This window comes from Chaetodon trifascialis, chromosome 1 (assembly GCF_039877785.1).
Source record: "Chaetodon trifascialis isolate fChaTrf1 chromosome 1, fChaTrf1.hap1, whole genome shotgun sequence".
Lineage (NCBI taxonomy): Eukaryota > Metazoa > Chordata > Actinopteri > Chaetodontiformes > Chaetodontidae > Chaetodon > Chaetodon trifascialis.
In genome coordinates, this window is record NC_092056.1 from 5,736,159 (window position 1) to 5,750,342 (window position 14,184).

General features: G+C 41.1%; 1 protein-coding gene across 1 annotated transcript in view; it reads left to right on the forward strand.

The window, feature by feature from the left end:
• The first annotated feature begins 488 nt into the window (after positions 1-488).
• Positions 489-14,184, forward strand: part of ddb1 (damage-specific DNA binding protein 1) — a 44,299-nt gene continuing 30,603 nt past the window's right edge. The window contains exons 1-10 of the mRNA XM_070960517.1: positions 489-669; positions 2,232-2,380; positions 3,167-3,283; positions 3,470-3,691; positions 4,255-4,369; positions 4,654-4,751; positions 8,600-8,758; positions 11,476-11,559; positions 11,778-11,894; positions 13,957-14,059. Of these exons, the coding sequence (XP_070816618.1) occupies positions 609-669; positions 2,232-2,380; positions 3,167-3,283; positions 3,470-3,691; positions 4,255-4,369; positions 4,654-4,751; positions 8,600-8,758; positions 11,476-11,559; positions 11,778-11,894; positions 13,957-14,059 (1,225 nt within the window). The 5' untranslated portion in view covers positions 489-608. The remainder of the gene's footprint in view (positions 670-2,231; positions 2,381-3,166; positions 3,284-3,469; positions 3,692-4,254; positions 4,370-4,653; positions 4,752-8,599; positions 8,759-11,475; positions 11,560-11,777; positions 11,895-13,956; positions 14,060-14,184) is intronic.

A 14,184-nucleotide genomic window follows, 5' to 3' on the forward strand; every position in this document is an offset into this window, starting at 1 on the left:
ACAGTATTAGCATCAAAATATACTTAATGTACCAAAAGTAAAAGTATTCATTATACATGACACCTTTCAGAACAATTTAGAATTACATTTACTGATACATTACTGTGTAAGCATCACTTTAATATTGCAGCTGGTAGAGGTGGGGCTAATTTGAACTACTTTATATAGTACTGGGTAGCTTAATTATAGTAATAAATCATAATGAATTTATTTTTGTTTGCATTATATTCTGGATTGATAATCTGATTTTGTGATGTAAGTAGTAACCTATATAAAGCTGTTAAAGAGTAAAAAGTACAATGTTTGCCTATAAATAGTAGTGGAGTAGAAGAATACAGTTGTAGAAAGTAGAAATACTCAGACTAAGTACAGTATACTGCTTAAGTAAGTATACTTTCTCACTTTCTTCCACGGAGTAGTTTTAACAGTCGAGACCGGCCTCCGCGACACAGGGGGCGCTCCAACCCGCAGTCAGTTGCCGTTTACTTGTTGTGCTCCTTGCCTAAACGGCTCAGCTAATTACTTCCGGGAGTTTTATTATCAATGATTTTGTCACTTTTGTGAGAATAAAACACTACTGTGGTGTTTGTCTTTTGTTGTTGTCAAAGATGTCGTACAACTACGTGGTAACAGCCCAGAAGCCTACGGCCGTCAACGCCTGCATTACAGGTAAATTTCCGCTGTTTTTGCAGTTGTGCGGTAATGAAACATTTGCCACCTGCGTGCTAGCTCAGCTCCCGCGCTGCAAGTAACGTTCTTCAGACGGGCCTGTGGCAACCGCTAGCCTTTGTGTTGCTAAACCAAATCTAAACAAGTCATACGGACCTGTATACGAGCCAAAGCACGCACGTTTCTTACGTATTAATGCCATGTGTGTTATAACGCACACAACCAGCGTAGTACGGACCCCGTTTTTGGGATCCAGCGTTAGCCGTTGTCGTGCCTAGTTTGGTTATTCCGGATCAAAATAACTCGTCTAGCTGACAAACATTTCACCCCACGGCTAATGCAAACTGTGTACAGCATGCCGACAGAGCGTTTTTGGCTGTTTTCTGGCAAATAGTTCCTCCTTTGTAAGCTTGATCAGAAATCTGGTGTCGTCGTGTGCTGCAAAATGGGTCACAAAGTACAGGACACGTAAATGTACTGAAACCAACACTCCGGTGGTGTTATTGAAAATGGCAAATGTTTCATTACCGCACAATTAAGTAATGCTAAGTCCTTCAACGCATGTTACTGCTTACAATTTGAGTACATAGAAATGACTGTTAACTTCAGTGTCTGCCCTCCTCTTCCTATGTCCTACTCCTACAGTAAACATTATTCCCTGTAGTAGTAATTATATGATCATGAGTAAAGCAAGGGGTTGTATTCTCTCTATCTGTCCCTAAATTTGCAGTGTACACATTTTTGATAACAGACAAATGTTTGGGGTTTCATGTAATAAATGATTGATTAATTAATCAATAGAATCTTCTGTTGACCAGCTAGTTGTTTCAGTAATAACTGTGACACAAGCTTCTAAACTCATCTGATTGTGAGTGAAATGAGCCTGCTTGGGAATAAGAAATTGCTTTGTTTATTTATGAACACATTTTCTGGCTAGTTTATATGTGAAATATGATAAAATATTGTAGTATAGACTACTTTGATTTTTATTTATCAGTTTTACCAACCCTTTTACAAGGGTTGAGCGATTTGAAGAAAAAGAATCACATTGCTGTCATATTGCGATTGTAATATTGGTCCCAATTTTTAGTTGAAATGGTCATTTTTGCATTTCATTTGCACTGAAAAAATATGGCGATGATTATTTTACATAAATATATTTGAGAATCTGTACCAAACAAGCATGTGTAGACAGAGGCGTCTGTGCAGCACCACTATGCTTCATTTAAAATAGTATGTTGGTTGACATCCACCATCCTGATTCCAAAAAAGTTGGGACTCTGTGTGTCGATCAAGAAATAGCAGCTTCTGCGATTTGGATATTGCACTTTGCTTTACTGTGATTTTAATAATGTTCTGCTGAATTGTTCAGTCCTATTTTTAAAACATCACAGGTGCGGCTCAGGTAATCTGTGATGGGAGTTGATGGGAGAAAATGTTGTCAGTGTTGCTGTTCAGCCCCACTGTTGGACACATGTCCACCTTTCTCAGTCATTATTTTCTCTGCTGCTCTCACCTAAACAACATTTATTAACATATTCTAAATGTTGGTGCTTCTCCAGGTCACTTCACCTCTGCAGAGGACCTCAATCTGCTCATTGCTAAAAACACACGGTTGGAGATCTATGTGGTCACAGCAGAGGGGCTGCGGCCCGTCAAGGAAGTGGGCATGTATGGAAAGATTGCTGTCATGGAGCTCTTCAGGCCAAAGGTACGAGTTGTGGGCTGTTGGAACAGTTTGTCAACCAGCTGGTCTCGGTGAAAATTTATATCAGAACCAGAATCAAAATCAGATTTATTGGCAAAGTTTGTGCACGCATACAAGGAGTGTGACTTTTTTGTCACTCTCAAAGTTGCACTGTGCTCCAAGAACAGTTTTCAGGAAGCTGGATATAAATAGACACACTGTTAAAAACTAAGACAACAAAGCTGAACAAAGATAAAATAAACATTTTTACAGTGCAGTAACCATCCATCACATTATACAGCATCACACAATTATTATCATTATCAGTTTCAATGACCCTTAAAGGATAAGATATGTTACGTGTCAGACATGAAACTTTCTAAACTTTTTTATAACGCTAATGCAGTCGTTTTCAATACTGTAGACAAGCAAGTGTACAAAGTATGATGACTGTCAATATTCATAGCTGCAGCTCTGTTGTAAACAAGAGTGCAAAGAATCCTGAAATAACTACTGAAAGGTTAATATGAGATGTATTTGTGGTTGCACTGTCACCAAGTTTCTTGCTGACTGATGCACCCTGTGTCATACATAATGCTAAATGCTAAGATGTGATGGTCTTTTTTGTTTCTTAGTCATCTTTAGAACTGGTCAAGTCTGTTTCTGTTAATTAGGCTGGTGTCCGTAAACCAGGTGGCTGATCAGTGTCACTGCTACAGCCTGACGTGGCGGCCCGGTTTCATTAAATCGGAAGCAGGTCTCTGCCTGTTTGGACTTTGATGACTTTGATGTCTATTTTTGTTTGTTCAGGGCGAGAGCAAAGACCTGCTGTTCATTCTCACATCCAAGTACAACGCCTGCATCCTAGAATACAAACAGAACGGGGAGAGCATCGACATCATCACTCGTGCCCACGGCAATGTCCAGGTGGGTGAGACAGCAGCACAAATGTCATTCTCGAAAGCAATTTTTAGGTCTCATTTTAAAATAAAGAAGCTGACAAACGGTTACAAGCTTTACTGTGTCAACAGCAGTCTGAGAGCACATTAAATGTGAATTTTGTCCGAAGTGCACTCTGGCTTTAAACCTTCCCAAACAAATACTCTTTTGCAGGATCGTATCGGGCGTCCATCAGAGACGGGTATCATTGGAATTGTAGACCCAGAGTGCCGTATGATTGGCCTGCGGCTGTATGACGGTTTATTCAAGGTGATCCCATTGGACCGGGACAACCGTGAGCTCAAGGCCTTCAACATCAGACTGGAGGAGCTGCAGGTCATCGACGTTCACTTCCTGTATGGCTGCCAGGCCCCAACTGTCTGCTTCATCTACCAGGTACTGTAGGAGCTGTGGTGTTTCGATGTGGGAGCATGGCTCTGTGTAAGAGAATAGGTCACACTTGTTCGTTCATGCAGGTCGGACTTTTGCTTTTATTGTGTGCATTTTTCAAGTACGATCTCAAGTCCATATTGAATTGTAGCATTGTGTGTGTGTTTTTTTCCTGTAAGCAACCAAAAGTTATCTTTACGTTCAGTGGTACTCACCAAAACGTGTGTGTCCTTGAGATCTCAAAAATATGTCAAGAGCATTTCCTTTCTCATAAATATTTGTGAAGCTGATTTGTTAAATGCTTGAAATCCAGCATTGTTTACATTTGTCTTAATATCTGTGTTTGCTAGCTTGCAGCCTTCTTCTTGCCTGCCTTTTCTGGGCATTGCAGCATATCCTGCCACCTGTTGATCAGTAGAACATTGTGCATTGTATCACCTGCGTGCATGTGTGTGTACATGTGCGTCCTCACGAGTGTGCATGTGATGAATAAAACGTGGACTCACTCATAGCAAAAACAGGTGTATAGCTGCTAGAGGTCTAATATGATGTCTTGTTGTGTGTCGTAGGACCCTCAGGGACGCCATGTGAAGACCTACGAGGTTTCTCTGAGGGAGAAGGAGTTCAACAAGGGCCCCTGGAAACAGGAGAACGTGGAGGCTGAGGCGTCTATGGTCATCCCAGGTAATCACCTTATACTGAAATGATCAGTCTGTCGATACGTAAAGTAGTAAATCTACAGAAAATAAAGTGCTGCACATGATTTTTTTTTATTCAGCAGATTTTCACTTGGATGTTGTTTTCTGTGTGATTTTTACAGTTTTTAAAAAAATTCACAGTAAAACAAGCAGTTATTAAAGTGTGATTCAGATTTTTTTTTCCACAGATTCTTTGAGTTATGTATGAATCATAAAAGTGAAAGAAAAAAATTTAGCACTGACTCTCTTGCCTGTGTGCTTGCATTTCAGTCCCAGAGCCATTTGGTGGCGCTATAATCATAGGACAAGAGTCCATCACCTACCACAATGGAGACAAATACTTGGCCATTGCACCACCTACTATCAAGGTAAAGCCATCAAATAATAGCTATTGATCGTGCTCTGTTTTTGTTGTCTCTCATGAAATAGTAAATTATTGAGATATTTCATTGTTCAGCAGCCCAAATGAAGACATTTCAGTTGCAGTATATCACAGTGTGTCTAGTAACACATCAAGAATAATGTTATTTTCTCTGTATAATAATGTCTTTATGTGAGCAATTATTTTTTCCTTTCATAATTGGGAGGTTAAAGAAATGACAGATATTTAGCCCCATCTTATGTAAAGCTACCAGCTCTGCAGGGAAGACTGCACAGAGGAGAGGAATGCAGTTTCATTTAAAACAAAGCGTCCTGCTGGCATCGTGATAAAAGGGTTGGTGTCAGCGGTGAGCGTTTTCTTCATATTAATGTACTGCACATAATTACATCCCGATAAAAACAAGCATTTCTGTAATGAGGACAACCAAACTAAAGCTACAAAGTAATGTCACTTGGAGAGTGAACGCCATAGGTGTCAAGTTTTGGAAACACACAGTCATTAGGATCAGACTTTTTAATTATCAAGCAAAGTTCAGTTCATATTCAGAGGGTAGGAGAGAAACTTGTCAAGTTAAATGCAGATTTTGTGAGAAATTAAGTCCCAGATGCAGATCTTTGATGTAATGAATTGAAGTAAAAATGGTGTGAGTGAAAGTGTCGTCAGCATCAGTATTATATGAACATAATATTTGGCTACTTTTGGGGGACCCTGAGGTGTGCACGTTCGAGTTTATTTGTGATGAATCTTGTGATTGATGTTGAACTTACATTTAAAGACAAGTTAACTGCCATCATTATGACTGCAGCTCCCCACACACCACTGCTTTTATCAAGATTAAGTTGCAGTCTGCACTGCTCTGCTCATATTTAACAAAGCTCACGGCCCAAAGGAGCTCCTCAACAGCATCCTGCTTCTATAATTAGAGAATGTCTTGCTGCGTTTTGGTACCATCGCCTCATACATTTTGGAACAGGCGCTTCAGATTGTTCAGATGCAGTAGCTTCTAATTTGGAGCTACACAGCTTTGTGTTGTCTTCATTAGAAAAAACGAATGTCTTTGTGATATTAGGGTTATTGGCTCTGTTGTCAAGTAATTTATCATTCTGATTTATTTGTGCTTTGTGCTCATACTTCGTTCCACGTGAGCTTTTTCTGATTAACTTTATCTCATTTGGAAAGGAATTTGAAAAATAGTTATGCTGCAATAATTTAAGTTGAGGTCATTTCTGTTCACCTGCTCAAGTGTTTGAGACACTTGGATACACTCAACGTATTTGTAACTAAATGCAATTTGTGTCGATCAACTGTCGAGTGCTTTTTGTCCCTTTTAATCTACAATTCTCTGTCCAGCACTCCTGCAAATGCATGTTTTCAGTCAACAAAACCTGTGCTGTCTTGGACATAGGCGACTTCGACCAGATGTGATGTTTGGACTTGGAACTCAGTTCAGTTTTACGTAACAGGGTCTCATTAAATGGTGCTTTTTATGTCAGTACCTGCAACAGGTAATCTCTAAATGTGCATAGGAGACACGCCACTATTTCAGTGAAACAGAAAAAAGTATCTGTAGATACTCAGACGTGAACCTGGAAATATTGATTTTTAAGATAAGATACAACTTTATTAATCCCCCGCTGGGGAAATCAGGGCGTTATACACAGTAAGCAATAGCAGCAGAAATAAAAAAGGAGGCATAGAAGAGAATAAAAAAAATCAATGACATGTACGTTTTATACAGAAGGAGTATAAAAAATGATATTGCTAATGGAAAGTTACACATTGTAGCATTATGGATAATTAAAAACAGTGTTTTGCACTATTGCAAGACAGATAAATATATATATATGTAACACAGCAGAAAAAATATATATGCATTGACTCGAAAAGAAATATTGCACAAGATGTTGCATGCATGGAATATCAATATGCAAGTAAGTGTCCTTCAACTCACTTTTGGAGTGTTGTCTAGCTTTGAATTTGTCCTCACCCTGTCATAAATAATAAATGCAGCACCAGTATAGCTTCATGTGTTCATGCCTTATTGTCTCATCGTGGGCTGCAGCTCATGTCTGCGTCCTGCTGATCGGCTCCGTCTTTAAAAGCCCATCTCGCAGTTGTCTTGCAAGCTGTCATGCCTCTTATACAGCAGCACAGTAGCAGTGCCCACCACTGCTCAGCAGATGTTTGAGGGAAGAGGCAGTGAAGCATCTGTTGTCGCTGTGTGTTTAAAGGAACCCCACTCAGAATGAAGTATCGTCTGACTTCCTCTCACCCCTGACGCAGCGTTGGTATTCAGCTGAACGACACTCCTTTCAGCAATGTCAAGAAAACACACATGCATATCAGCATTTTTTCAGCTGATTAATAAATTGTCACTCTAGAGCACAGAAGTAAAGAACTGATGTGAGACACCAAAGGTTCTTCTGCCCAGTGCATCTGAGCTTACATAACGCTTTTTGGTAGGCTGGTCTATGGTGGGCCAGCGGACTGGCTGCACGAAGCTTTAAAATCTAAAAAGATTAATACCCACCAGTCAGTCGCGAGGGACGCGAGAGGTTTTTGGAAAATAAAAGTGGTTCCGAGGTTTAACAGAAAATATAAGCAACACCACAGGCGGGCGGATTGTGAAAACAAGTTTTGTGAAGGCTCGATCATGTGAGAAATTGACTCTACTTGTACAGTAGACAACGACAATAGCAATGCCTCCTGTTGAAGAGTAGAGCAAGCTCAGTCACGCTACGTGATTTTAATGCCAAATCCAATCACGGATACTTTTCAAGCCATCTTATCTTGTAGTTATAGTGGAGGCAGGAAACTCTCCAGCAACTCCAGTTTAAAGCTTTAATGTTTTCAGTCTGGTTAGGCCCATTTTGAGTGTGGCAGCTCAAGTGTAACCAGGACTGAAAACTGAGAGTGACTCTGACAATATCCAAAGGGAGTTTTGTTCAGGTGGAAAGAAAAAGCAGACGTGTGTGTCACCTCTGTTAGAACCCCCCCAGCGGCTCTGCAGTTTTGTTTAGGGAACATATCTTATATAATACTGCACAATATGCCAGCATGCACTGAACAGACCCCAAACGTGTGAAGCCAATTACAAGCAGAGCTCAGCCAGGTTCACATTATCAGCCAACATTAGCTTATCACACCTGTATGTGTATCAGCTGGTAAGTCAACACAGAAAAACCAAAGAAATAAGGTTTATATAATGTCGGGCCGAGTACGTGTTTCAGTCACAATGCTTTAATCTCAGAATGTAACGATGCTTATCAAACTGTTTGTGTGTGTGTGATCTGCTTATGGAAAAATATCAGAATTATTCAGCATCAAAAATCCAGTGTAGGTCAGGCCCTAATGGCAAGTATTGTACAAAATTCTCCCACATTGATACCGCCGTGTGTCACGTTAGGTTTGTAATCGTCTCTCAGATTGTAGTTTCTCAAACATGGAGCAAGAAACTGTAGAAGCAGCGTGAAATCCTTCTCCTCCAGCACGAACCTTTGTGATGTTCCTGTTGTGGCGTACGCAGCCTCCTGACGGGACGGCAGGCAGACTTGTTTAATCTCCACTTTTCCTGTCAGGCGAAATTTGAAGAGTCTCTCGTCGCTGTACACGAGCCAGATTTAAGCTGTATGTCGGGGAGTCTCCTCAGAGTACGTTTTCATAATGAGAAGGAAGAAAACAAACATTATGAAGACAGGTCTCTGTGGCTGTACGCTGACATGCTCGTACAGTGTATATATAATGCATGAGGTGAGGATGAGGACTCTTTTTGTGTTGGTGTAATTGAAGCTGCAGGCTTTACCTCCACTGTGAGCGTTCCACTCTCATTTGCAGCAAAGCACCATCGTCTGTCACAACCGCGTTGACCCGAATGGCTCACGCTACCTGCTGGGGGACATGGAGGGACGTCTGTTCATGCTGCTGCTGGAGAAGGAGGAGCTGATGGACGGCACGGTGGCACTCAAAGACCTGCACGTGGAGCTGCTCGGAGAGGTCCTCTGTTTGTCTCGTTATCTTTGTCTGTCTCTGTTTATCCACCTGTCTCTCCTCTGGCATCCGTCCCATTTGTTTCTCTGCACCTGGCTCGACCACTCTGGCTGCTGCTTGTTGATTTTCTTCCCGCTGCCTTTTCCTCTCACTACCCTTTTTGTTACAATTGACTTTTTAATGGTTTATGGCCCTGACAGGAGCTAATGGATCAGTCGACACTTGTGCAGAAGATGAGAAAAAATGAGCGCGCCTCTTTGTTGCTTCCTTGCCAGGGTGTCACTTATCCCTTTTAAGTTGGTTTAGACAATGACTGTATGTCAATACTGTGCTCGAGACTAAATCTCATGTTGGAGGCACACAGCTTTTGGCTTGTGGTGCCTTTCGCTAATGACACGCCACAGAGTTTAGAAAGGTAAAAAGCTTTCTTGCTAGTCCGCTGACTGATGCTGGAGCTAGAAACAATTGAGCCGAGTTGGGCTGTTTAAGGTAGAGACAGATTGCTTCTCAAATCCTTCTTAACTTTGTTGTTGGGAGCAGTCTGCTCACTCAACAGGCAGCAGCAGCAGCTCTGCATTAAAATGTCAGACAGGAAAACCTTTGTTTTTTATTGTGTATCAGTAATACCTTAGAGTGTAAGACCGTGTTCACACCCATGAAGGTGAATTTAAAAGCTTTATCCATGTCTCAAGCGGAGTCTGTCTGCTTTCACGCCACTTTTAACAAGCGAACTGCCCAAAAGTGACATTTCTAAACAATAGGAAAGTTAGATTTTTTTAATCTTTCTTCCTTTCAGAACAATAAATCTGTGCCTTGTGTTGTTATCTGCCAGCACTGTAATGATTTAATTTGTGTTTAGTATAGCCAAGTGTTTCTCAGTGACCTTTCTGTTGTTGCTGTCAGACGATTGAAAAGGTTGGGCTGCAAATCATCAAGTAATCTGACAATTAGCAATGTTATTTTGATTAATGTTCAGTCAGTAAAAGGTACAAAATTATCAGGACTTCCTATCTGAAATCAGCCTGAAGCGATGTCTCATAAGAGCTCATTTTGGCCAACACTTCAAACAAAATCAAATTTGCAGCTTCCGTATTCTTACTTAGATGATTTAAATCATTAAATAAAACTATTATCAAATTGCTGATTGATTCATTTATTGTCTTTTAAGAGTTCTGGTCAAACTCAAAGTGAGCTTTGTAAATGCTGACTCTACTGTGAAAAGAAGGTCAAAGTGAACCTGCGTTAGTGTGGAGCTCAAACAATTAACCGATAAACTGATCGACAGGAAATTGATCAGCAGCTATTTTGATAATTGATTAATCACCTCAGTCATTATATATTTGCTGCTTCCAGCGTCTTCACTGTGAGAATAATAATAGGAAGCTGCCTGTCTTTGGGTTTGGACTGTTGATTGGACAAAACAAGCAGTTTGCAGACATCACTCTGGGCTCTGGGAAAATGTGATAGACATTCATCTTTAATTTCTAATATTTGAAAGGCAAAGTACAATAAAGGTAAACAAATAGAATAATTAATTAGGAAAATAATTGGCATTTAAATGAGCCGATCTTGCCTTTGAGCTCACGCCTGGTGTTTTTAATGTGTTCTTTTCATTGTCCTCACTGAGATCAGATCTCTGGCCTCCAGAGCAAAACCTGCACCTGAGTCATTTCTGAGACTCCCTTAAAAAAATCTAAGTTTTGTGAGTTCAGTTGGGGGAAACTTTCTAAACTTTGTGAAACATCGTCTATGACAGATTCTTAATCATTTATCCCCTCTTTTGAATTGGGGAAATGTAATACATTAAATTATTCCTTTCTTTGTGTAAAAAATATTGTCACCAGCATGTTGGTTACTCTGTGACGACGTAATCTGCCTTGTTAACAGCACAGAGTGCAGTACACACCGTCACACACATTAGTTATTATTGCTTTCTGCTCTTGCTTTGATTTTTCACACAATTCTGTTGAATAATGCATCTTTTGGTAAGTTTCATGCCAGAGAACAGACGTATCATCAGTAATTAGAGGTGCGTCTCTCGGCCACTTGCTCACTCTGTAAAAACAATCTCTTTTATATTAGCTTAAACAAATATCTGTATCAGTGTTTACACCTCGTGTTAACGTGTTTTTTGCTGGATAACATGCCCCAGTACAGATCATATTTTAAATACCAGGTGTAACTCAGAGTCAGCCGTGTTAGCGGCTGCTTACATAGGCACACCAGTGTTTTGAGCTCAATACATCAGCATGCTAAAACGCTCACACTGGCAATGCTAACATGCTGATATGAAGCAGGTATAATGTTACTGCCAAAAGACAACGTACAGCTGAGACGGACAGGGATGTAATATCTTTTGCAGGTGTTTGGTTATAAACCAAAATATTAGACAAATTGGAATTTTGAGCTCATGGTGGCACTAGATGAAAAAAGAGACGTTCACCAAAGTGATTTCTCCGAAGGTGGACATGAATGTCTGATGGCAGTCTGTCCAACAGGTTATTGAGACATTTCACTCAAAACCAAATGTCAGTGTCGTGGTGTTAGAGGAAAAGACGGGGTCGTCAGAGTTCATGAGATTCATTCAAGTGTTGGACAGACTGACACATCTACATCGTCTCTAGAGCCAAACATTGCTGAAAATGAAATAATCGCTATTTGCAGCCCCAGTGTGAACGTGGCCTCAGAGACTGAGCTGTTTCTGTGCTTCTCTCCAATGACAGACGTCCATCGCTGAGTGTTTGACCTACTTGGATAACGGTGTGGTCTTTGTGGGCTCCAGACTGGGAGACTCCCAGCTGGTGAAGGTAAGGAGCAAGAGACCGTTTCACACCTTCTGCAATCATAAGAATGAAAGTAAAGTAAGATGTTGTTATGTTAACATTTTTAAGTACCTCTCACGTTTGCATTTTCATATCTTAAATTTTTAATCTCGCTAATCTTTAACAGACGTCTCTACAAAATTGCACGTTTTCTTGTGTTTTCTGGTGGATTTGTAAAGAGGCCTCTGTTTGTCTCTCTGCAGCTCAACGTGGACAGCAATGACCAAGGCTCGTATGTGGCGGTCATGGAGACGTTCACCAATCTGGGCCCCATCGTGGACATGTGTGTGGTGGACCTGGAGAGACAAGGCCAGGGCCAGGTAATAACCGAAAGCTGACTCTTTGATTTTTGTGAAAGCTAAACAGTTTTCATTTTTGCCACCATCAGAATAGGAAAGACACCACACATTATATTAGCGTCACATATTGAAAGCAGATCATTCAGATAGAATTTTGACATGCATGGTGGGTCTTCATCTGTGGTTTCATCTTCATCATCCTCTTTGTCGCAGCCTTCAGGGAGTCAGGGCTTATACAGCCAATTCAGCTGAGTCGTGTTAACATTGTGTTTGTCAGCAGAATTAAGCATGCAACATACGACAGCATAAACCTGCCACTGGCCTCGATAGCCTGGTACAAGTGTTGAAGAGATTCATGCTGACATCAGATACACACTTCCTGCGCCTTTTTATAGGCTGCCTGTGTGCTCTTCTTTCCTCTAGTTTATTTTTTTTGTCGCCAGTGGTCCCTGTGCGCCTGACATTAGCATGCGCCTGGTATCTCAGTGGCATTTCAGTGTGATTTAGCTGGACTGCAGTTGCACCTGATGTTAAAATGCATCTCCGGGCCACACGCTTAAATTGACTTCCTTGTTCCACGGCAAAAAGACAGATTGCTGCGCATGTTATTTCCCCCTAATAATATTTACACCTTTTAAAACTGACAGTGAAGACTTTGTCTCGCTTGCTCTCTGTCTGCGAGTTCCCTGACAATCGATCTTCTTTAGTACTTCTGTGTACTAAAGTTTATCTGTCTTCCACTGTTGTTAAATTGTATTCTGAATAGAATGTAATATAACCCATATTGCAAGTGGATGTCACATTTAAAAAGCAGCAAGACACAATTTAATGTTTCTAGCTGGTAGAGGAATTGATTTCTTCCTGTTTTATGTCAAATGAAACCAGATGCTGAATTAGTCTGTTTGTTTCTGGCTCATTCTTTCACGTGTTTGTGCACAAGTATAATAGTTTGACAAAAACAGTTTTTGATTTGAACATTTGTCCTTTGTGTCAATTCACTGAGGCAGAGGAGGATGAAGCAGTGAAGTAGCGAGAGAGATACAGTACAGAAGGTTTTGTTGGCAGGGTTTGACTGCAGGCCTCAGGGGTACTTGATGGGGTTCCAAAGGCAACGGTCCACTAGAGCACTGAGCCGCTCTCTGGGTACAGACCAGCACACAGTCAGCCACGGACTGTGTTCATCCACGCACACTTTCCAGCTCATTTCAGTCTGTAGAGGCCCAGAACGAAAATCCAATCATAATTGTTTTAATATGCCATTTGCTGTAAATCCACACAGCGTTTGACCCGGTTAATTGGCGCGGACACATTCCAACACAGTTAAGACAGCAGAGGGCCGATGCATAAGCTGCCGGATGTCTCTCAGAAAAAGCATGACGGCACAGTTTACAGTCAAAGCTGAAAAATTATCGTATTCACAGACATACGATGAACCACACGGGGGTTTATGAAGGATAAACCCTGCGTAAGTAAACACAAACATGTTATGTGCAGATTATCAGGGTGCAGTCAGTCCCGTGAGAGTGTGTCTGAGTGTGTGAGGGCATTTGAGTACATGCTCGGGGGAGTTAGGTGAGTTGCCAGGTTCACAATGGTTGTTTCCATTAGGATGAAGCTGTTGGGTGGCAGGTGGTTGGGGCTGAGATTATACAGGCTCTGGCATTAATCCTGTTAGTGTACCATGACTGGATGAATGAATAACATTCTGATGCTCTCCAGTCAGACCGTACAGACACCAGAATTATTTGCCTTCAGGGTGTTGGATCTCAACACTGTTTGCCATGTTTGAACTGGGCAACCTCAGAGAAGCTCCACTATAAACTCGCACCGATTTCCAAATCCTCCACTGCCACACCTGTTTCTGCTTTGATGCTGACTTCTGCTACTACTTCCACCATAGCTTGACATTCACGACTACAGATTTTAATGACGTTAAGACTAAAAAATAAGGCATCACAAAATTATAAAGATGTTTAGGAGTAAATACTAAAAATAACAGGATCAAGTACTTGATGTATCAATCCTAGAAAACGAGAGAAAGAAAAATCAATCCGTGTCTTTATACCTGCTTTGCTGCTTTCAGCTGGTGACATGCTCGGGTGCTTTCAAGGAGGGCTCTCTTCGGATCATTCGCAACGGCATTGGGATTCATGAGCATGCCAGCATTGACCTCCCAGGAATCAAAGGTTGGTTTGTTGTGTGTGTGTTTGCCTGTGTCTCCTCTCTCTCAAGTCTCGACTTTATCTGGACCTTAATCCTTCGCTGACTTGACAGCGGAGCCACTTCCACCTGCACATCTGTTTGCCAGTCC